The following is a 24,887-nucleotide window of genomic DNA, read 5'->3' on the forward strand; positions in this document are numbered from 1 at the left end:
GGCCTGTCTGAGGGGAAATATTGGTGTACCTCAGCCAATTCCCCTTTAATCAGGTTTGATAAATGCTGCATGTATTTATCTTCAGGTAGCCCCCACAACTGAGCTGCCTTTTCAAAGGTTGTGAGATAAATTTGAGGATCTTGACCAGGCTCATAGACAGCAAAGTCCTTTGGAGTAATTTTTATTTTTGCTCCACCTCTGTCTTTTCTTGTCTCATCAGAATGAAACTTCTCTCTTTCAAATTTTAACTTTTCTACTTGTAATTCAGCATCCAATGCTCGTTGCTTCTCCCTCTCCTCAAACCCCCTTCTCATTCTCTCAGTTTCCAACTCCCTCTGTTTGTCTTTTTCCTCAGCCTCCATCCTTAACTTCTCTCTCAAACACTCTATATAAGCGGGATTGCTTAAATATCCTTCTGGGATCTCTTCCCTGACAGGTTGTTTTTGCTGGGCAGTAGCAAATCCTATAAGTGCTACCCTCAATTCATCTACCCCTTTACCCTCGTGAGGTAAATTGAATGTTATGCACTTCTCCACCAGCTCCTCTCTTTTCATTTTTATGTATTCAGCCATGGTGTTTGAGTTCACTCACTCTTTGCCACACACTCTTTGCCAGTCACTCTCACAAGTAATCTTGTTTTGTTATTTCTGTTTGCCACACCACTGTTAGGGATTCTCTAGTATTCGTATCTGGATTCTCTGTTGTTTGTATCCCACCTGTGACACCACATGTGACGTCCTTCCCTGGCTCTCCCTGTCAGGTTCCTACCTGTGCGTGGCTACTGCCTGTCACTAGGCACCACCAGGGACTCCACCAGTCCGGACTGTCCTTTTTATTGTTTCTCTCCCCGCTCTAGCACAGATCTCAACAGATCCCCCTGCTAGGCAACCACCAGTCACGTCCTAATACTAGTATTCCCAGAGACTCTGAATACTGGTATTGTTATTCTCTTCACCGCTGCCACCATTTGTTACAGTTCCCCTTCAGCCTTGGTCATTACCTTACCCTCCCTTCTGGTCTGTGAAACCCCAGCCAAGGATCAGGCCTTTGGTAAACCAAATTAAGTATTTATTAAAGATAACAAAGCTAACAAGATTAACAAGATTTCTTCTTAAGGCACATAAGCATATGGTTTTACTCAATACTAATCCGAACTCCACCCCCCTCCTTCTCCACTCTCTCCTGGCAAACAACTCTCTAAACCCCACCAAACAACCCACTCAGTTCACCTCATCCACCACCACCACCTCCCAGATTCCACTGTCCCTCTTCCTTTTATACGTTCAGCCATTTTAAACACTCAGCCAATCATCTAGCATTCTACTACCCATTCACTCCCCCTCCTCTTTCACTCCACTTACCATGTATCTTCTAAACAACCAACACTTACCATATATACATTAATATAGGAACATCACAGGCACCACTGAAGGCCTTTATGGGTGCCATAGTGGCAACCCTGGTGTAAAATAAAGCAACATTCTTAACAGGAGCTTTTGTGTTGTTTAATGTACTCTGTCTGTTTACATTTGGGTTCCTGACATTTGAGTTATCAAGGTAGTCATTGGAATCTTATACTACAAGAGCTATTTGTATATTGAGCCCCTTGTCTCTGTATACTGTATAGGTCCCAATGTCATTGATTCCATTCAAGAAACACCTCAGTTGAATAATGGTTCCAAGGTAAGTCTTGTTATACTCTGTTTATAGACTGTGCTTGTTGACTTTGCATAGATTCTTCTAGCTCACAAGTATTTACGATGAGATCAGAATAAACTCTCAAGTATTTGGTATATTCAACATAACGTTTCCTATATCTATGGGAATACCTTAAAACTTATTCCAGCAAATATATATATGTTCATTGTTCGTGGAGCAGAGTATGACTACCATTTTTTAATGGAGTACCAGCTGTGCAGTAATAGGAGATCCTGCCCCATAATGTTTACAGTATTAAAAAAAGAGGATGAAAGTTAAAGATGTAGGGAGACAGGAGAAAGGTCTTGAGCTGATCATATTATATGGCACATTTTTAGGACCCTGTGAGAGCAACAGATTCTAGTCCTTGTTTAAGGTGTGGGGGGCTCAAAGGTCCTCAGCAGACAGCAATATTGAACAGTCTATTCCCAGTGATATCAACAATAGGCCTCATTTACTGGATTTCATATATCCCAAGGTGTTGAGGATATAACACCTCCTTGCCCCTGCTGCAGGAATGTTGCACAGAAAACGGAGTCTTGCTTTAGCCTAAGAATTTGGTGGCTACCACTTTTTGTCATGCCCTAGTTTTTGCTGTGCCTTACGAGAATTGCTTCACCTCGCTGCTTTATCCTGCTGTGTTAAGCTAGGAAAAACTATGAACAAAAAGTCAATGTCTGTACCTTATCTGCAACAAACTTTATAGCTGTGCAGTGTGTTGATGAGGAAGGGCCATGGCTCAGCGATAGAACACTTGCTTTGCAAGCAGAAGGTTCAGTCCTAAGGATCTTCAGTTACAGATCTCATGTAGCAATGCATGTAAGATTTCTGCCCTTGGTAGAGTAGATAGGACTGGGCTATGTTGGCCAAAAATCTGACAGTTTTGTAAATTCCCCTCATGACCTGGAAAATATACTAGTCTGTGACAAGTATGCTTTGGGAGTCCTATTGGTATATTTCAGATTAAAAACAAACAGTAAGGCTCAGCAACACAAAGGCAACTAATGGGCCCTGTCCCTCCCCACCAATTTTTTTTTTTTTTTTGGTGTGTGTGCAGTTTTCAAGATTTGTAAGAACTCAAACAGTGGTGGTTAACCTGTGTCCTCCAGATATTGTTGCACTCCTAATTCCCAGCAGCCTCAACCACCATGGCTAATGGTCAGGGGTGATGGGAGTTATAGTCCAACAACATCTGGAGGACCACAGGTTGGCCATCCCTGGTTAAAAGGTTTCCTGTAGCTAAGGACTAGACTGTGTGCTTTAAACATTTTTGAAATTGACATTGTTATGAGTTGTCATGAATGGCATATTCATGCAAGTTTACATTAATTTATATAAGTAACATGCAAATTACTATTTTGCTTGTGAGAGGTTTCTTAACTATATTGCTTATTGTTTGTTTAATTTGGATTAACCTCTACACTGTCACATAATTGGAATGTGGCAGTTAGTTTTATGTAGTGAGCTCTTTCAGTCACAGGTTTTAACTTGTTTATTTTACAGTATTTGTATACCACCCAATAACTGAAGTTCTCTGGGTGGTTTATCTTTTAACAAGACAATATAATAGAAGCACAACATCTAAAACAGAATAAAGCCAGCAGTAGAATAAATCCAGATTTAAAACCAGAATTGAGAACATTAACAGTATAAATATGTTAAAAACACTAAAAAAAAGTGAAATTTTAAAATGGAACAAGTTGGTAAAATAAAAAGTTTACCTGTTGCTGAAAAGATTACCAGGTAGATACCAGGCAATCCTCTCTGGGGAGGGCATTCCACTGAAAAGATTCTTTCTCTGGTAACCACCCCCTGAACATCATTCAGTTCAGGGACCTGGGGAAGGGCCTCAAAAGATGACCTTATGGTCCAGGTAGGCATATATGGGATGAAGGAATCCTTCAAGTAACCTGGCTCAAAGCTATTTATGATTTAAAGGAGAATACCAACACTTTGAATTGAGTCTGGAAACAAACTGGAAGCCAGTGCAGGAGGTAAAGTGCACAAAGTACAGGTATAAGATCTGCCTGTCCCAGTTAACAATCTTGCCACCCTATTTTGGGCCAGCTGATGTTTTCAGAACATTTGAAAGGCATCCCTATATGTAGTTCATTGCAGTAATCCAAATGAGAGGTTACCAGAGTGTGGATAACTGTAGCAAGGTGTGGAGGATATCTTGGTCCAGATAGGTCACAGTTGGTATATCAGCCTAAGTTGATAAAAGGTGTTTCAAGCTACAAAGTCTAACTGAGTCTCTACCGTGACCGTGCTCAGACTGTGGATCTGATCCTTCAGGGGGAATACAGCCCTCTCTAGATCAGGTTGACCACCACTCAGCTAGGCAGCTGAACCATCTACTAATAGTACTTCCATCTTTGTTGGATAGTCTCAGTTTATTGGCCTTCATCCTATTCTTTACTGTGCCCAGGTACTGATTTAGAACAACTGCCTCACGTGCATTTGATGAATAGAAGTCCACATCTCCTAATAACTTCTCTAGTGGTTTCTTGTAGTTATGAAATAGCATGGAGACAAAATGGAGCCCTGTGGAATCCCATAGCGTAACTGCCTCTCAGACAAAACTTGCTAACAAAATCTGGATTAGCTAATGCAATGAGGTGAATTACTGTGATATAACTTTTTCTTCCATTTTGTTCTAGATAAGGCCGTTTAATTTAAGTTCGCCACCGTTATCTACTTACAACCAGCAGTTATGGCTGACGTGTGTAGTGCAGTTGGACCAACCTTTTGGTAAGAGTGTCATTTAGCTTATTTTATATTAGTCGGTCTACACCATATTAATTATGTACATATCAACTACATACATAAATGATTGTGTGTGCACGTGTATCCATCTCATGCCTGTACAACATAAGAGCACCTGGGCCATATGATGCACCAGTTGCGTGTTTCAGTTTGTCAGGTGTTTGATTAAGCCCAGCATAGGAAATAGAAATAAAGATTTGTCAAGCATGACTGGGTACATTGCTGATGTAATGCATACAGCTGACAGGCTGTGCAGGCCTGATATATCCAGGAGCCAGTTTAGAAAGCGAACTTGTGTACCTAGGCCTTCTGTTAATGCAGAAGGGCTGCCTACAAAATCTTATTGTGGAAATCAAGATGCCAAAGAATGTTGGAACATTTAGGACATATAAAGGGAAATACTTCTTTGTACGGTGCATAGTTCAACTATGGAATTCGTTACCCTGGGCTCCTACTGGGAGGAAGGGTGGTATAGAAATCTAATAAATAAATAAAAATAATACCACAAGATGAAGTAATGGCCCACCAACCTGGATGGCTTTAAAAGGGGGCTAGACATGTTTATGGAGGATAAGGCTATCAATGACTAATAGCCATGATGGCTAAATACTGTCTCCAGCATCAGAAGTGATATGTCTCTGAATTCCAGTTGCTGGGAATTTCAAGTGGGAAGAGGGCTGTTGTACTCGTGTCCTGCGTGTGGGCTTCCTATAGGATCTGGTTGGCCACTGCAAGAACAGGATGCTTGATTAGATGGGCCTTTTGGTTGATCCAGCAGGGCTCTTCTTATATAAGATGGAAAAGGTTATTCAGTGGATTTGGGTCAGCAAGAGGGGGTTTTGTGGGTTTTTTGGAAGAAAACCCTTCTGCAGATGAAATGCACTGCAAAAACATCAGATGCTTTGGAATTTGCATAAAGTGTGTAACGACCTCTGCATTAGCTTTGCCAGTTGTAGATAACTGGTAGCAATCTGTATTATTCATATGCACCTAATGGTGGTATTTACTGTGTAGGTGTGCATATCTGTATGTCACGGTTTAGTTTCAGTGTCATTATGTAAGCTGCCTTGTGTACTCTTTGTAAAGGCAAGATATAAAACAATGTTATGGTGGTTGTTGCTTACCCGAATACTTAGTGGAAGGCCACCAATAGGTTTTTTAAGGTTTTATAGACAAAACTCTGTATAATCAAAGAGGGAAGGGAGAAAGCTGATCCTGGAATGAATAATGGAAATTTTGAATGCGTGTCTAAGATTCAGATTCCCCAATCCCTCCCCACGGGTGGCTAACCAGTTGCCCATGGGAAGCCCACAAGCAGGACCTGAGTGCAACAGCAACTTTCCCTTCCCATGGTTTCCAGAGACTGGTATAAGTTAGAGGGATGGTGGTTAGGAACAGGAATAGTAAGAAAGAACAGACATTCACAGGCTCTGAGCTATCCTTTTCTAACAATGAAGTCTAGAAACCTTTAAAAGCAACTTATTTTTTTCTGGATATCAAGTCTATGGCAAATTTCACATTTGTATGCCTAGAATATGTCTGGTTATTTGAATGCTTTTTGGGGTACTCCTATTGATTGTGATGAAACTGAGGTTATCATACTTTGGACACATAATGAGAAGACATGGTTCACTAGAAAAGACAATAATGCTGGGGAAAACGGAAGGGAGTAGAAAAAGAGGAAGGCCAAACAAGAAATGGATTGACTCCATCAAGGAAGCCAGAGACCTGAACATACAAGATCTGAACAGGGTGGTTCATGACAGATGCTATTGGAGGTCGCTAATTCATAGGGTCGCCATAAGTTGTGATAGACTTGAAGGCACGTAACAACAACAATTGATTGTGTTAAGCACCAATAACTATTGATTTTCATAAGGCACAAATACAGAAGGCTCTGAAACTAGTGGGCACCTCATACCTTTGCCAATCCAGGACATTTTATCTAGCTGAGCTCCACCTTAAGAAAGCGAATGATCACAAGGCATTGATAATAGAAGACAGTTCGTAGCAGATTGTCAATTGTGATCGTGGGAATCCATTTCAAAATGTGCTAGCTTCAATGGGCAGTTGCTGTTGAGTGTTCTCTTTATTCTACAATAGAGTCTATTCGTTTTGGCTTGTTGGTGCATTTGCTATTAAATTTTTACAGGACTCATTCAGCCCGGAACCAATACCCAATTCACACAAGGGTCCATTCGCTTGACACCACCTTCTCTTATACTGTCAATTCATTCCCCCATAAAAGCCCCCCCCAAAATGATGTGTACATAGTTTATTTACATAGTGAGTCTAACAGATCTGGCAGCAAAAGGTTGCATAGCGCAGTCCCGAACAAGAGATGGCCAGGCAGCACGGGCAATTCCCCACTGACAATCCTCAATAGAGATTTCACAAGATCTCTTACCTCTTTGAGTGGCACCAGGGAGTCAGTGGTGGGTGGTCCAGGCCACCGATTCTCCAATGGACATGGCCATCCGGGTTACGGCACCAAATTGTGGAAGAAACAGAGCTTCATGTTATGTTTGAATCAGATTCGCTAGAGGCCCTTTATTAAATAAAGCAAGTAGCTAGCTGCTTGAAGAGAAAATTCAGACAGGCATGGAAACAGTATGCAAGTCCCAAAGTTCTCTGTCCCAAGCAATTTTCAGCACATACTTAAACGATTTTTTTCAAAGGCACACAGAAAGCTGCCTTCTCACCATCACACAAATTTTTAGCTACTTGCAGTTTGAGCATCAGCATTATGCACGTATGTTTATCTACTTGTGGTTAGAAGGTTGAATGTCAGCAGGTTTTTCCCAAAATGTTCTATGACATATCTTTGCAATGTATTCTTTATGGCATATTTCAGTGTCATTCTGCCCATGAGAATGCAAAGTCTTAACTAAAGTTTGAGGCCTACAAATTTTAATTCCACAGGCTTTAAAGGGAACTTTTATATGCTGGTTACAATACATGGTGTAACAGAGAACGCAAGTGTAAAATATTTCAACAAGGAAATTCACAACGGGACAAGGATGCTCAATCATGCACAGGTAAAGGCATTGTGAAATTTCTTACAAAGGAGTTATTTCTTTTTAAAAGTTGGCTAGAAGGGTGAGGTGTCTGTTAGTGAAGGGGAAGGGCTGTAGCTGAATGGTAGAGCATCTGCTTTACATGCAGAAGGTTCAATCCTTGGCATCTCCATGTGAGCCTTGGAGAGACTCCCTGCCTGAAACCCTAGAGATCAGCTGCCAGTCGGTGTAGACAGCACTGAGCTAGATGGATCAATGGGTCTGATTCAGTATAAGGCAACTTCCTATGTGAAATCAATCAACAAAATAGCAGCTAATTTATATGACCCCCGGTTCAGAGCTTGGCATTTCAAGAAGTAGTGACGGCCAATTCCTCTTCTGGTTGCCAGACAGGATTGACTATACTACGTTATGTGAATGAATTCTTTGACTCGGGTTTCTTGTTAACAACAAAAAATTGGGGAAATACTGAAGTTGAACTGCAGAGTGCATGTTTTATAAGTATGAAACCCCAGGCCTTCTTTCTGGCATCCACAAATCAAAGCAAGGTTGCAACTATTGATGATCTACTAACCAACAGTTCTTTTAGCTCAAGTTTTCAGTGAAACCCAGTGGTCTCAATTCAGCACTTGTATTGCACATCAGTAGTGGTCCCAGATGAGTCTTTACTCTGCTTTGCCTTATCAGCAAGGAGCATGCATGTTATGAAGAACACAGAATTCCAAATGAGTCTAACGCAGGGAAGCTGGGATACTCAAATAGAGCTTCAAATCAGTTCTCAATCTATTAACTTATCTGCTATAACGGTTAACCCAACCCTGAATGACTCAAAAGCTCAGAAATGAAAATTGATGATCAAGTATTATTGATTTATTGATTAAATTTATATCCTGTATATAGTGTGTCTGCATGTGCGTGTGTGTTTTCACTGTTCTTGCATTTCTTTCCTTGCCAATCTCCCCTCCCCCAATGGATGTGCGTAGCAATATACTGAATTTATTGTGGTCCATCTTGGTTATCTGAACTACACTCGTTATGAGATCACTGTTGCCTTTGAAAACCTTCCTCAGATCAAGAGCTACCGTTTCACAGTAAGTGTAAATAGTAAACCGAAACAAAGTGGAAGTTCAGTTTTGATTGCAAATCTTTGTGTTCACTTTGTAATAGTAAGGGATACATTATTTCCCCCTATAAGTTCAATAGCAACAGATTTTTTTCTGTCACGTTAGGGCTAAATCCAGTGTTAAATTCAGAATATCAGTAGTTAACAGCATACTCCAGTGGCTAAAAATGTTTATTTTGAATGAAACCTTTGGAAATACTGTTTTGGGATAGGATAAATTCCCTTTCTAGCATTGAGTAAGATCCATTAACAGCACCCTGATAGCAGTTGGTTTAGTTTTGATCCTGGTATGAATCCAATCTCAAAGCAAAAAAGACTATGTATTTTTACAAAATGCAGCATGAGGAAAATCTTTTCATCATGCAGGGGAGTTTAGAACATGGGTTCTGCTTGGTTTCAAGTACTTCATGGTGAAGACCCATCTTTTCATGCAAGCATTTGGTTAAATTTCTACCCTTTATGCCAGTATGGCAATTTTTAAAATCAATTTTTAATTATTTTATGGATTTGTTTATGTATGGGTTTTTTGGTATGTTTTTGTATTTTTAAATCTGTGTAATTTGCCTCGGGAACCTGCTTTCCGTGTGAGGACGACAAAATTAAATTATTATTATTATTATTATTATTATTATTATTATTATTATTATCTGAAGTTAGACCCAATGAAATCAGTGGATTTGACAACTTATGTCCACTGATTTCAGTGGGTCTGATCTTGGCATGACTGAGCTGGATACAATCCAGCAAGTTTAAATGCATATAATGAGGGAGAAGTCGTAAGGCATTGTTAGCCTTTGCTATTACTTAGAATCAGTTGGTTGTATCCAATGGGATCACTCAGCTGGCAGTAAGGCTTCTGTCAGTGGAACAGGGAGAGAAGCAATTTTTGGTGATTCCCCCATCCCCATGCAGCCCCCCCCTCAAATCTCCTCTGGAGGAGTCTTGGGGCTGAGCAATGCAGTTGGGTACAACCTTATGTTTTGAAGTTGGTCACACTTTAAATTATTTTTATTATGTCAGTTTATACCTCACCTTTCTGTCAGTGGCACTCAAAGTGGCTAACAGTACAGTAAAAATGGTAAGTACATTAAAAAGCCCATAAGCATAAAAGAGCATATAATAACTGATTAAAAAGCCTGGTATTAAAAGCAACACCAGCACCATAGCATAAAACAGCAGACAAATAAAACTGGACACATTTAAGCTGTTTAGATAAGCGTTTAGCCTAATCAAAAATGAATTTGCTTGGTGGCTAAAATCAGCAAAGGGACCCCCAAATGATTCTCATTGCAAAGCAGCCACCGAAAGGGCCCCCCTCCTCTTTCTTTTGCCAGGTGCACTTCACCATTTGGTGGGACTGGGAGATCGGTCTCTCCTGGTGATCCCATTATGTGGGTGGGCTCTTACAACTTTTGATGCTTCTGGATATTCTGCTTAGAGATTTCTTGTTATATTAAGCAGTATATAACATTTATAAATAAACAAATAATAAAATACTGTGTATATATGCTATTATGATTGATGCCATCTGCATTCCTGGAGCTTTTTTGTTAGCATACTTATTTCTTTCTTTCAGTGGAAAACCTATAATGCAGCCTTCTCACAAGTGGAAATCTGGTTCCGATTTGTCTTTGTGGTTCTTACTTTCATAGTCACAGTGAGTGGTCAGCCCTTAGTTTTGTTTTCATATGAGACATAAAAGTGGCTCTGGAAGGAGAATTCATGATGTGAGAACAGTTTAACCAAACCATACATGAAGCAGGCTATGCAGCTGTTAAGAGATTGATACAAAAGGTGTGCCCTTCCTAAGGCAGATCAGCATCTGCTTGCTTAGACTTGACTTTTATCTTCTCATTGGCTGTTCATTCTCCTCTGTCCAGAACATTAGAGTTGATTTCTATTGGGGAATCTCAAAGGTAATTGAGAGGAGGTCTTCTCTTCTGAGGTTTACTAAAACACATTCATTAACTTAGTAGGGAAATGTTTATTTAAGGGAGGGAGGGAGGGAAAGAAAATGGCCAGAAACATAGGTGGGATATAAAAGAGTGAGTGCAACATAAGAAAGGGGAAAGAAAACAGGGAGAAATATAATAAACTGAGCTGTTTTGGTACATGAAGGCCCCCCTTCCAACATGGTTTGAGACATTTCCTGTTCATTTTTTTTGTTTTTGTTTTTTTTGGCACTGTTGTTCTCCTAGGGCTACATCAGCCAACTTGTTCTCTGAAGCATAAGAAATCCTTGCAGAGCTCACCATCTGATGTAGCACATGTTTTTCTGCTTGCATTTCACCTGCCTCTCTTTTTCTGAAGACAAATGGGTACTGCATTATCTTTGCTGATTCCTTTTTGTGTTCCTTTGCAGTGTCTCTTCGCACACTCCCTGCGCAAGTTCTCTATGCGAGATTGGGGAATAGAGCAGAAGTGGATGTCTATCCTCCTCCCCTTGCTATTGCTTTATAATGGTATTTATATTAATTAGGTGATGCTCTGATGGCTTCTGGGCTACAATTTATGAGACACATCTTCCTCTACTCCAGCTCCTCAGATGGCAGAGATTGATGGTGGGGGTGTGGAGGAAAAATCAGTAAATATATGCCCCTTTTTAACTTGTGTAACATATTAGAGTTGAAGTGAGTCTGGTGGAGTGGAATCCATTTGGTGCCCTTGTGCTCACAGAAGGGCTTTTGACACCTCTGCTGATGGAAGAGAAGGGGAGGGAATTTTTGCCAGTTCATCCTTCCCTTTAGTGGGCTTGACTGAGTCTTGTACTTGTTTTAAAAATTATACCCCCTTGCCACATTTAGCTGCCCCAGGCAACCACCACCAACAGAACTACAATTACAAAATAATAAAATAAAATTGTTAAGAACATATAAAACAAGTGACTAAACAACGGGAGCAGATAAAACCAGCAGTTGACTTTACCCATCTGCCATCACCCATCTGCAGGAGAGCAATATCAATCTGGCAAGATAAAGGGCTGCTTTTTTTTTTAATTTCTTTCCCTGCTGGCTGCGGGGGAGGGCTAGAGGGGCTCCCTAGGAGAGACTTTGCACGTCTGGGTGCAGTGACTGAGAAGGCTCTGTTGAATTGCAATTCTGCTATGGCCTTAGGCTGCAAAAGAGAGCACCCAAGTTCCATATCTGGAAAAAAATGGAAGTACTAGTGACTTATCAAAAAGCCTAATTATGAATACGGAGTTGCCTTGCCCCACTCCTAGTTACCCTTTCCCTGGGTGCCTGTTCACCCCCCGGGAGTAATTAATTGAGGTTGTAAAGGTTTTCTTTTTTACTCACCTGGATTATAAAGCAATAATGAATGGCAGGGTAGGCTGCAGCATTCACCTGACCTCCTGTCACCAACATTGCTGCTAGAGAGAGGTGAGGCGGTGAGGTCATTGTGGTGCAAATGCACTGGGGAAGCCAAACTGGGACTCCCACTGGTGCATTTGCACCATGCCAACCTCACCCCTCCCTCTCTCTGTCCTGGTCTGCAGCAGCAACATGAGTGACTGGAGGTCAAGTGAGTGCCACTGTCCCACCATCTCTACTGCTCTAAAGCCATAAGGGTGAAGGAGCCACCTGCATAGCTCTCAATACTGTCTGGTTGACGCAGTGCTGCACTATAAAAGTGCTTATTTTGACTGAAGAGTGCAAAGCTCTACCACTAGATGAGAAAGAGAAGTTTGCACATTATCTGCATAGTGCAGCCCTTAGGTCTGACTCTTGCAAAACAAATATGATCCTTGAGTTTTCCAGTCAAGATCTATATATAGTATTTTGCTGCTAATAATTCTGTCTCTGGAGAGAATGTTTAGCAGGAGATGTCCCATCATTAAATTCTCTTCAAAAATGCTACGTGGTGGAATGTGCTTGCATAGGGAAAGTAAAATGCATATGCAAAGTTGTACATGTAATGAGTAGTTGTTCTTCTCATGAATCTGAACGGTGGAAGGGAACAAAAAACTTTATTCTGTGATTTGTAATGTTGTCTTGCCACTTTCTTGTTACAGACCCATTTTTCCCCCTCTCGTTCCTGATCAACAGTTGGTTTCCTGGAATGTTAGATGGCCTCTTCCAGTCTCTGTTCCTGTGTGCATTGTTGTTATTCTGGCTCTGCGTCTACCATGGGATCAGAGTGCAGGTGAGGAGATATTTCATAACTAAATTCTGTCTTTCATGTTTATCTCTCTCTGTGTGCATATGTGTGTACTTTTCTTGTTTTTACTGGACAACCATTCCTTAAGCCACCCATTAAAACCTATTCTGAATAGTTTTGGAAAAAACTTAATCCAAATGAATAAATGCTAACAAATTGTCTCACTTGGTAAAGAGCAAGTTTTATTTACTTTCTCTGTAGCATTTTTCTCCTCCCTCCAGAGAGCTCAGAATGGTGTGGTTCAGTGTCTCACCCCTCCCACATACCCCATCAGGTAGATATGAGAGATGGGGAATGCCACAAATACTTTATGATCTTCATGGATGAGAAGGGATTTGAACTTGGGTCTCCTTGTTCCAAATCCTTCATTGCTCCATGCTTGCTCTGCTGTTGCCTCTGCTCTCAGACACACATTTCAACCCAAAGATGCCCATCCTTGCGGTCTGGATTCAACCTCCAAAGCATTTTTCCCTTTCCCCATGCACTCGCAAAAGGAAGAAAGGAAAGATCAATGCCTTTGCTAACAAAGAAGAGAGGCGATTCTCCAGCATCCCATTGGAACACTGTTCCAGAACAAACTGGAGAGAGGTTTGGGGGGCCTACAGGAGGAAGAGCAGACTAGCAAAAATTGCCTCCTGCCTCTTACGTTAGCAGAGGCATCTCCTGAATCAAAGCCCCTTCCATCAGTGCAAAGGCCCCAGTTGGATTCCACCTAGAAACCCTTGTGATCACATTAGTGTTTAACAGCCTAAAACAGCATCATACATTGGGACCACAAATAATATATCATCCTGAGAGTCTTGCATTGAAAGGTTATCAGAGAACACAGGAGAAAGTAACCACATGTGGCTTTCTTCTGTCATAAACACTAAGTATAGTGAATCATGGTGGAAATGGTGGCATTGGAATGAATGAATTTTCTCTGTTAAAAGAAACACATGCTTGATGCCTTCTGTGTGTCATTGATGAAGACTAAGCACTGCTTTTTGGCCCTTCTGGAGGAAGAGAGAAGTCTCTGTGGTCCTGAATACAAATAAAGCTTTGTGTTAAAGTTGAAGCCGCAAGCACTGAAATGCTTTGTTGCTAACCTTGCATTCAAAAGAAATGCAAAAGATTATAGGTTTCTCCCCCTCCCCAAACATTCAGTAAAATCTGCCAGTGCAGTAATAAGCAATACGAGAAAGACTTTTGAGCTTACTGTATTTGCAAATTTTTAAGAGAATGTCCACAGACAAAGCAATCATTCCCTGATGAAGGACCCAGGCTACATTTTTCAACTGTCGGCTGACCCCAGCTAGTAGGACAAAGTACATTTACCATTTGTGTGAAAGTAGCAAACCTTCATAATCACTCATAAGACAAACTGTTCATGTTGCTGTCCATCAAAGAAAAATGCAGCAATATTTCATAATATTGTAAATTAACTGATGTTTGAAAAGCAAGTTTAATAATCTTAATCTACCATTTTGTTTATTAGGGAGAAAGGAGGTGCATAACATTCTATTTTCCTAAACTTCTTATTGTTGGGCTTCTGTGGCTTGCTTCTGTTACTTTCGGAATATGGCAGATGTAAGTAACTTTCCTCTTCTCCCCCTCCCCCCCCCGATTGCTAGATAGCCTTGAACAAGAAAGCAGTTTTTTTAAAAAAAAGTTACAAACTTTTATTTTCCTCTAAGGAAAGAAAAGATTAACTTCACCACTCAGAGATTGTAAGCATATGTTAAAATTGAATTACATGTCCTGTACAATCAAAAGTACTGCCGTGCTAACATGGCCTTTTCCCCTTAGAGACTATCAGCAATGCTTGTACAAAGAACACAGACCCATTCTGGTGGTATCATTCAGTTGTCACATAAAGTTTACCCTAAAAGAAGATGATAAAAGCATCTCAACCTTCCTTAAACTGTTCATTCTGATCTCTCTCCATATTTTTTATTATGGAAATTATATATATGAAAATTGTCCATCATGTACTGTATATAAATATAGAATAAACAATACTATATTTTATTATGTCAAATAAAACATATAGACCCAGCACATATTCTTACTATTCTTACCCTAATAACAGAATCGTAGAGTTGGAAGGGGCCTATAAGGCCATCAAGTCCAACCCCCTGCTCAACGCAGGAATCCAAATCAAAGTATTCCCTACAGATGGCTGTCCAGCTGTCTCTTGAATGTCTCCAGTGTTGGAGAGCCCACTACCTCTCTAGAGAATTGGTTCCATTGTCATATGGCTCTAACAGGAAGGTTTTCCTGATGTCCAGTCGAAATACATCTTCCTGCAACTTGAGCCCATTATTCCATGTCCTGCACTCTGGGACGATCGAGAAGAGATCCTGGCCCTCCTCTGTGTGGCAACCTTTCATGTACTTGAAGTGTGCTATCATATCTCCCCTCAGTCTTCTCTTCTCCAGGCTAAACATGCCAAGTTCTTTCAGTCTCTCCTCATAGGGCTTTGTTTCCAGTCCCCTGATCATCCTTGTTGCCCTCCTCTGAACCCGTTCCAGTTTGTCTGCATTCTTCTTGAAGTGTGGAGACCAGAACTGGATGCAGTATTCAAGATGAGGCCTAACCAGTGCTGAATAGAGGGGAACTAATACGTCACGTGATTTGGAAACTATACTTCTGTTAATGCAGCCTAATACAGCATTTGCCTTTTTTGCAGCCACATCACACTGTTGGCTCATATTCAGCTTGTGATCAATGACAATTCCAAGATCCTTCTCACATGTCGTATTGCTGAGCCAAGTATCCCCCATCTTATAACTGTGCATTTGGTTTCTTTTTCCTGAGTGTAGAACTTTGCATTTATCCCTGTTGAATTTCATTCTGTTGTTTTCAGCCCAATACGCCTGCCTATCAAGGTCCCTTTGAATTTGTTTCTGTCCTCCATGGTATTAGCTATGCCCCCCAATTTTGTATCACATGCAAATTTGATAAGCATGCTCTGTACCTTCTCATCCAAGTCGTTAATAAAAATGTTGAAGAGCACTGTGCGCAGGACCGAGCCCTGTGGTACCCCACTCGTTATTTCCACCCAGTTTGAGAAGGAACCATCGATAAGCACTCTTTGGGTACAATTCTGGAGCCAACTGTGGATCCACCTGATAGTTGTTCCATCCAGCCCACATTTAGCTAGCTTGCTCTAATTATAATACTATCTCTCAATTTGATACTACCTGATCTTATGTTCCTGGTTCCCCTACTAACTATACTGTACTATACCTCACTCAGCAAGGAATATGGATTTGCAGTTTTGTACTTCATTATTCCAATAGAAAATAATCATGCTCCATTGCTCAATGAATTTTTGTTTTCTACCTTCTCTCACCCTGACTGAGATTGTCAGTTTCGTCATATAGACCTTGCCTCAAACCTTAACAACCCATAAATCTATAGCGGGTATTCCATGTTGACATATTGCCATTCTGGCTGCAGTTAGCAAGTGGATCCCAGGGTTTTAGGGAGTTCATGTCCCAAATATTCCTCACTTCTATTAGTACAGATTCCCAAAAAGATCAGGTCACTGGATAATATGAAGTATATTTGCTCTAGATGCTTTACATCCCCAGCATCAATCACCAATTTCTAGATATATTTCGTTCAATCAAACTTGTACCATATACCATTTGAGCAATAGGTAAGAAATTTCCTTGGCAAAATTCCCTTCGTTCTCATTAGTGCCAAGTTAAATACATAGGATTGTATTCATCATTAGTTTTATGACACATATAAATCCTTATATTGAATGGTCTTATTTTTTTTAGTGTCACTGAACTACATGACCCAACATACCAGTATGGGATTGACACAAATAACTTTCAGGTAAGTTAGTGTGAATAATCCTTTTGGCTTATATAGGAAATGCTGTACAGGCTACCAGAGTTTGAAAAACATTGAGCTATTTTTTATCTATTTGATGTTCTTAATGTGGAATACTTTGCCAAAACTGTAAAATGATAGATAACAGGTTGCCATTTAAATACTCATTTCAGTAAATTTCTGTTACCTCCGGTATGCCTGTCACCCTTTCTCTGTGGCAGCCCCTTAGCTGTGGGATTTCCTCTCCACAGAGGAGCATCTGGCAGCTTCATTACATAGTTTTTGATTGTATGCTGAATATGCACCTCTTTATCTGACCTTTGCCACCTGAACGCACATATTTTAGGAGCCACCCTATTCTCTTGACTGTGATTTAACTGATTCTAATATTGTATTTTTAAATTGTTGTAATGTGCCCTGAGACCTCATGATGAAGGGCAGGTAAGAAATCTAATCATCAAAATAATGTTCATAAAAGTTTTAAACTTTTTAATACTTTTTTTAAACAGGGAATGAAAATCTTCTTTGTTGTGGTAGCAGCTGTGTACATCTTGTACCTTTTGTTCCTGATAATAAGGGCATGCTCAGAACTTCGTCACATGCCTTATGTTGGTAAGCTCTGTTCTGTGCCTGTCATTGCTGCTGTGTGGAGTTGTTCTTCCAGTGAGATATTTGTGGCCACTTTCAGATAACTCTTTTTGCTCTCCTTTCCTCAGATCTCAGGCTAAAATTCTTGACTGCATTGACATTTGTAGTGCTTGTCATTAGGTAAGATAATACTTCCTTGAAGAAGAATAGAATTATTCTAGTGAGTTGCAGGTTAGTATCTTACACCGTTCTGGCAAAGCAACTATTAGATGATATACTGTAGATCTGTAGTATTTATTGTTTTTTGTAAACCACTTAAGATACTGTATTGGTATTAAGTGGCATATAAATATATGGAATAATAAATAACTGCCATTGTCTCCATTGCCACGTTCTTCTTTTCTGCCCTAACTGCATCCCCTCCCAGATTTGTCTGTGCACCCCCATTTTGAGGATCTGTTCTTTCCTGGGTGTTGGCAGTAGATTCACGTAGGAAAGCTAACATTTCCCCTAGTTCTAATCTTACTTTTTTGTTTAACTGAGCTTTGATTACAAAGTGAATTACAAAACGTAGAGTGACTTTTGCTTTCTTCTCCCCTACTGCAGCATTGTTATACTTTATCTGCGTTTTGGAGCCCAGGTTGTACATGACAACTTTGTGATTGAACTGTCGACTCATTATCATAATTATATCCTTTTATTGCCACCCTGGGCTCCTACTGGGTGGAAGGGCGGGATATAAATTTAATAATAAATATTGTGATAACCTGGTGTTGAGATGTTTCAGTCAAGCTGTGTATGTGTCAGGACAAGCCTGGTTTGAGGGACTAATATACTACACTTCCATCAAGACAATCAAAAAGTGGGCAAGGCGAGCCTCACTAAGAAGGGAGTTCCATAGTCTAGGTGCAGCTACAGAAAAGACCCGCTTCTGCATCCCACCCGAATGCAACTCGGATGTTGTTGGGCTGCAATGCGCAGACTCTGTAGAAGATCTTGGTAGACAGGCAGGCTCTTATGTTTATGTATGTTAGGGCAGCTTTGAACATTAGCACTGTTTTATCTGTGAGGGAAATAAAGCAGATTTGACTTTTAAAACTTCTTAAGTGTCTGGATTTTATCCAAGTTAGCAGCCTACATATGTGTGGAGAGCATCATTTGGGTGCTCAGAGGTGATCATCTTGAACTGTTTTGGGTAATATCCTTGACTGTTATCACCTGCAGAATTCTTATCGTTCTATGGCTTATTGAATTTCTATCTATATACATTAGCCTTTGTGTATTCACCATCGAAAAATGCCTTGTATGGTAAGTTAGCTTCAGTTGGATTTTTTTTGCCAAATTCTATTCCATTGCAAAAAGGTCACATGCTATACTATTGTCTAAAATGTTCAGACATAGATCAGGGAGCGGGAGTCTGTGGCCCTTCAGATGTCGAACTTTCTCCCCATCAGCCATGCTGGTAGGGGCTGGCTTACTTCCATTGTGAGAACTGTCCATTTATTGCTGCTGTCTGCTTCCTGTTTTTTAACCAGTTACTGATTTCTAAGAAGACCTATCCCTTCACCCCATCACTGCTAAAATCTCTTCCAAAAGACTTAGTATCAAAAGCTTTCTGAAAGTTCAAATAAGCAGAACTGAAAAGTGACTGTATTTGGCTGTACTGTATGTCCTGGGAGAGAATGTTCTCTTTCTCTTTCAATCCAGAGATAGTCTATAAAATTTAATTAAGTAGATGGAGTGAAGTTTTTTAATATTGAAGTGTATTAAGATTTTCATTATAACTATATTGATAAATAGGAGAAATGAAAAAAGGAGGATTTTGGTGTTCATTAAAATGGGACCAAAGTGTGACAAAGAAGAGGCAGCATGTATTAAACACCTTTAAACTGTAGCATACTTTCTGGTCAGTCTCTTAAAGTTGGTGAGATATATCTTATTAATAGGATGTTCCCCCTGTAAAATCTTTCAGAATCTCAGCTGAAAGATAATCCTGCCTTCTCTATGCTGAATGACTCAGATGATGATGTGATCTATGGGTAAGTAATGTAATGCTTACAATAATAGCATTGATTTAATATATTTTTTCATATTCTACAAAATATAGGTGATGAGGGTTTTATGCTTGATTTGGGGCTTAAACTTTCCTTCTAAAGGGGACTCCCCTCACACTGATGTTATTTGTGTAATGAGAGGAAGTCATAAGGAATCTTAGTTGTAGAAGAAGGTGGAATAATAGGTTTCACATTTTAAATGGAATAGTAGAGACACTGCAGATGGACTGAAAGCAAGCTTTAAAAATGTTTCTTTCAACATTATCTAAAGAGGGTTTATGTTTGAGAGAGTAATAAATGATATTTTAGAATAAGTTTCAAAATAAGGTTTAGAATGATGATGATAATTTCCCCTCCTTGACCAGAAGTGTAGTTTTATACTGTTTATCTTAAGATGTTCTCAAATATCTTTTTCGGACAGGAGTGATTATGAAGAAATGCCCCTTCAGAATGGCCAAGCCATCAGAGCCAAATTCAAGGAAGAATCAGACAGTGATTAAAGTTTGCGTAGAAGTGACCTACTGTATGAAAACAAAATTAATTTTGACACTCTTCTTCCTGTCCCCCTCCTTGTTTCTCCTGTGTCTGTTAACTGAGCATAGACTTCTGTAGAAGGACTTCTTGTTTCTCCCTTTCTGTTTACAAACCTAAAACTAAAGGGGGGAGAGAGTTGCTAGGGAAGAGTTATTTTGTAAACGCAAAGTGTGCTTTTAAGCCCTCCCCAAACTATTCTCAGTTGTGATCTGATGCTTCCATACCAGGTTGCTAAATCAAAGAAGCTTTGGGAATTTGTTGTGAACTATCACTGATAACTCTGATTTCCTCATTGTGTCATAGCGATTTACATGGAAGATAGCATTTAGCTGCTTATTTTTCACTCCAAGGTAATTTTATCTTAACAGTTTCAAACTGTGTTTGTGGGGAATGGGAAGAGTAGGAGGGTCTCACCTCCCAACCTCTTTAGATCCCAATACTACTTGGATAGAAAACTGATTGGCATTTTTAGCCTTGAAAAAACCCTCAGTGTCTGTTTTCCCATTTCAGGGATGGAAAGATGGTGGGTGGGCAGGCATTGCAATTGTGATTCAGCACTGTGTGATTTGAGTTGAATGAAGGAGTTTTTTCAGTTACTTCTGTTTGTGAATAATGCAATTAGTCACACCAGCTGCTTCTGAGACCAAGGTAGTTTTATATAATTGTATTAGGAGAGCAAAAATATTTGAGAGATGTTCCAAAGCTGCTTTATCTTAAAACAACAGTAAGATTCATATAGTTGATTTCAGACTTTGGTGAAAAGCAGCCTTATACCTAAGCATATTCTGCATATGTAAATGAGTGAATGCTAGTGGTTGTTTCTTTTTTTTTAAGAGGGAACAATATATGATTTAAACATACATTCCCTTAGTTAAAAAATGGTTTGAATAAGGGTATTTTAAATATTTTGGTATTTAATAAACAGTAGCATAGAAACACACATTATGTGTTGGATGTGGATGTAGGTGGGCTCTTGGAGATATTTGAGTAGGAAATCCTCCTCTTTTAACTGGGCCAGTTCCAAAATGGTGGTTGATTGATTTTGTTGGACCAACTGTATGTTGAGAAAGTAAAGTAGAGCTTTCAAATTACACAGAAGCCTTCAGATTGTAGAGCTCTACAAGAATTACGGGGAATAGACAAGATGTTACGTTTATGTGGGGGCAAGTTTGCATGATGGCTGCCACATGCAAAGGCAGTGACTGTAACATGGAATGAATCATCCCCATTGCATGCATACCATGGGACCAAGCCACATTGCAGCGATGGTGTGGTGAAGCCTCCATGTAATAGTTGTGATGTATGTACTTGGCCGCAGTTGGTTCAATGAAAAGTATAATCTGAGCTATTTTGGATTCTGTTTTGATAAGCTCATCTTCAGACACACCTAAAATGGCAGCTTTTGTTTGTTCCCTTCTTACGCATGCTGCAGATGTACACTGCTGAAATTCAGACAGCTTACTGGAATGGTGTTGCCAATCACAGTTTACTGGGAATGCCTCTTTACTCTCCTGACTCTGGTAGCTCTGGCCCTAAATCCATTCTGTAAATTAGTATGATAGAAAATTAGTGGGTAGTCTTCCTGTCTCACAGAAGTTGTCAGTATTTCATGTGCTTTTGCAAGCCCGTGTTCCTATTTATAAACACCTCCACTGGGTTCTTCTTGCATAAACACTTTGTTATGCCACTGACCAAAACAAAAATGACCAATATGCAAGAACATAAGACTGAAGAACCTTTTTTGAGTAGAATGTAAAAGTTCAGTGCACTTTCACTGGTCACACTTGAATTACTATTTGCATTCCTCTTGCTTTGCAAACTGTCCTAACATACTTCAAGCTGCAGAAACAGTCTAGTTCACAGTTCATTCTACAGTTGTTTCCAAATCATAGGCTGGAATAGAGAAAACCTTGTGTGTGAGTGAAAAGCACTTTCCTGTGTATTTGTGTGTGAGAGAAGGGGGGTGTTCCCCAACCCCCAGGAATGGCTCTTCAGCATCTTCAAGTTACAGTGGGAAGTGTTTAGTATGTAAAGAAAACACAGCACTTTGAATCCTGGCCATAGACAAGTATGTGGTGATAGATGTTGCAAGGCTACTAATATACTGGCCTGTTTTGCATATCATGCAAAGCTAAACTGTGGCTTAGAGCAAATGTATGGGCTTCTAGAGAGGAGATCATGGCCACTTTGATCCTCCCCTGTCATTTTGCTGTTGAGCAAAACTGTGGTTTGTCGTATTGTCTTGTCTGAACTCAGGCTTGTACATTAGCTCTCTCCAGACAAACCATGAACTGTAAACAAGGTTTGTCTTATGGTTTACAGCTTGTGGTTTGTCTGGGAGAGCTAAACCATGAGCCGGATTGAGATGTCACACTGAACCAAACCATGGCTTAGCTCTGCAGCAAATGACTGGGGAGGAGCAAAGAGACTCTCTGGGAGCTCGTTTGTAATAAGCCATGGTTTGGCTTGGCATGACATGAACAATGGCACTGTGAAGGAATAGTACAGTTATTTTTGCAAGTCAGTTATCTACACTGATATTAAAGCTATGAGAGAGTGTGCCATGCACTTTGCATATCAAAAGTTCAAAATATGTTCAGCCAAATGTAATACTTGCTTTTGCTAAAAGTCACATTTCTGATAAACCATTTCGGATGTATTTGTGCTGTTGCAATTAGCAAGTTAGAGTGCTAATATGTATTTAGTACAATGTTATTGATTTTCCCAGCAAATTAAACCCAAGATACGGAGTATATTTGATGGATGATATCCGGTGTTGTTCATACTCAGTATAGACCCGTTGAAATCAATGGATTTAAGTAACTTGTCCATTGACTAGAGTTGATCTGAAAATGACAGTCTAAAATATGTTGTGAACTGGAAAACTAGGTGTGTATTTTTCTTATCTTTTATGTTGCTTGATATTGACCTCTAGCAATCATGTGGAAAAATTGTTCTATTCGTCTTTTTAGTGTATGTATTCTTTTAAATTATTGTTGGTTGATCTTTTTGAAAATCTAATTTTAACATGGTTCCCAATTTTTTCTGAATTCTAGAGAAAATAAATGTTGAGTTTATTTAATAAACTTTCTTTATTAAATGTCTGTAAGATTCACTGAACTTTAGGAATTGAAGGCGGCTTTTGAGGAGGTAATGTTGTTTGTGATCGTTATTATTGCATTTACCCCCATGAATTTCACTCATCAGAAAAGGCACTAGGAATAAGCATCCAGCTCTATTTTCTGTTACATTTTAGTCCTATGTTGCTGTTTTTACTATTTGCAAAATATTTCTGCTTACCTTTGAAACTTATCAGTGTTCCTTACTGGGCTCTATAACGTTTTGATTCATACTAATGATACAGCCAGAATTAAGCACTTTGAATTTATGTTTTCAGTGGGAGAATTAAACACTTGCTTGGATCTCCTAAATCAAAGATACTTAAAGTGCTTAATGTTATATTGCTAATGTAGTTTCATAATTTGCCAAAAACACTTTCTTATAAAATTGTCATTTTTTTACAGTCTTAAGATCCATTTTCTGTGTTTTTTGTAAACTGCTCATCAGACAAAACTAAAATGGTATGGGATGGAATTAGGCACTTTTCTCTGTTAATTCTTGACATAGAGTGGAAGCAGGCGATTTACTGTCTGTTTTCTTATGAACTATTTTTTAAAAAATGTCACTCAGCAACTTCAAAGTTCAGTGTTAAACAACTGGAACGTTGCCACCATACAAATGGGGGGAACACAAGATGGTGGGAGAGAGAGAGGTGTCTCAGCTGGGAGTGGAGACTATTTTCAGGCTTATTAATTAGAATTCTTTTGGATAGATGTGATGGTGTTAACTGAGGAGGATGTATTGCACTCTTGTAGGTAAAAAGGGGGCTACCTCTGAATAGGCAATTCACTGGGATAGCTGTCTGTTAATGAAAGTACCTTTTGATACTGTGTTTAGCTGGGTTCTATAAAGACCAGTTGCCAAACAATTCTGCTTGAACTGGACTTATGATAGGGGCTCTAGCTCATGCTAACCCAATACAATCTTCAGTAGACAACTGCAGCAATAATTCTGCTACAAAACATGTTCATGAAAAACTATTTTTCAGAGTAATTTTGGCTCAGTGTAACCCAGTAGAATAATATGCCTCAGAATAGGAAATCTGGATTTATATCATGGCACGTTGAAAGAATATGTTTAGCAAGAGATTTGCAGCCTGATCCTATGCATATTTACTCAGAAGCAAGTCCAGCTTGGTTTAATGAGACTTACAGAGCAATCCATCTTGTTGGAGGCTGGCAGGAGTGAAGCTGGCAAAAGGGGCTGCCACTCAGAGGCCTCTTAGAGGGAGGGACGCTGGCTGTAATGGCAAAAGAAGACAACATACATGTTTCCTTCCATCACCCCTTTTCCTGGTGTATCAGCTGGTGTGGCAGGGCCATGGGAGGGAGCCGAACGGGACCTGGATACAGCACAATTCCCCCCTCCTCGGCCTCTTCCCTACACACCCCTTTTTCAGGCCTTCTGCCAGCTCCCCTTACGCTGGGCTGGGCTTCTCCAGCTAAGCTGGGACCCAGCTGGTTCAGTCGGGGTCCACCATATCCAACTCCCTTCAGCCTGGTGTAAACAGCAGTTGGATTGTGTCCTTACTCCCACATAAGGTTCAGAGCCTTACAATGAGAAGGTATGTAAATGGTGGCCAAGCCAAAAGGCAATTATTGCATTTATCATGTGTTTTGTTAGCCATATTTCAATTGTTCCACTAATTGATATGAAAAGCTCTGTATGCCACTGTACAACTGAACTCAACATTTGTAAATAAATGTAAAATGAAAAATCTCTAGAAAATATTTTATACCAAAATGTGGCTAGAACATTTTCATAGTGTACATTCATGTTAATGAGAAGCTATAACTACAATTTTGCTTTTGGGAGGATATACCTGGTGTATCTTAATGTGTTGTTTTCATGCTTCGGGGTAGCTTTTGTTTGTAATTATGATGAGGCGCTAGGAACATTGAAGAGAGCTTCCCCTGAGCAAGAATACGACATTAGTTTACTTTTTAGTAAATACTGGGTGCTGAGATGCTTTGGAAACTGCACGTGATTATGTTCAACCTG

At 39.8% G+C, this 24,887-nt stretch overlaps 1 protein-coding gene across 3 annotated transcripts in view; it reads left to right on the plus strand.

Moving 5' to 3' along the window:
• The window catches only part of TMEM181 (transmembrane protein 181), a 49,302-nt gene extending 24,415 nt beyond the window's left edge, over window positions 1-24,887 (plus strand). For all 3 annotated transcript variants that reach the window (XM_061624258.1, XM_061624260.1, XM_061624259.1), the window contains exons 3-17: window positions 1,628-1,683; window positions 4,359-4,449; window positions 7,387-7,502; window positions 8,465-8,572; window positions 10,181-10,261; window positions 10,967-11,066; window positions 12,617-12,747; window positions 14,240-14,331; window positions 16,536-16,593; window positions 17,100-17,202; window positions 17,307-17,358; window positions 17,785-17,867; window positions 18,397-18,486; window positions 19,151-19,217; window positions 19,654-24,887. In XM_061624258.1, coding sequence (XP_061480242.1) covers window positions 1,628-1,683; window positions 4,359-4,449; window positions 7,387-7,502; window positions 8,465-8,572; window positions 10,181-10,261; window positions 10,967-11,066; window positions 12,617-12,747; window positions 14,240-14,331; window positions 16,536-16,593; window positions 17,100-17,202; window positions 17,307-17,358; window positions 17,785-17,867; window positions 18,397-18,486; window positions 19,151-19,217; window positions 19,654-19,732 — 1,307 coding nt within the window. In that variant the 3' untranslated portion in view covers window positions 19,733-24,887. The remainder of the gene's footprint in view (window positions 1-1,627; window positions 1,684-4,358; window positions 4,450-7,386; window positions 7,503-8,464; window positions 8,573-10,180; window positions 10,262-10,966; window positions 11,067-12,616; window positions 12,748-14,239; window positions 14,332-16,535; window positions 16,594-17,099; window positions 17,203-17,306; window positions 17,359-17,784; window positions 17,868-18,396; window positions 18,487-19,150; window positions 19,218-19,653) is intronic.

Source organism: Rhineura floridana, chromosome 4 (genome assembly GCF_030035675.1).
Source record: "Rhineura floridana isolate rRhiFlo1 chromosome 4, rRhiFlo1.hap2, whole genome shotgun sequence".
In the NCBI taxonomy this organism is placed as follows: domain Eukaryota; kingdom Metazoa; phylum Chordata; class Lepidosauria; order Squamata; family Rhineuridae; genus Rhineura; species Rhineura floridana.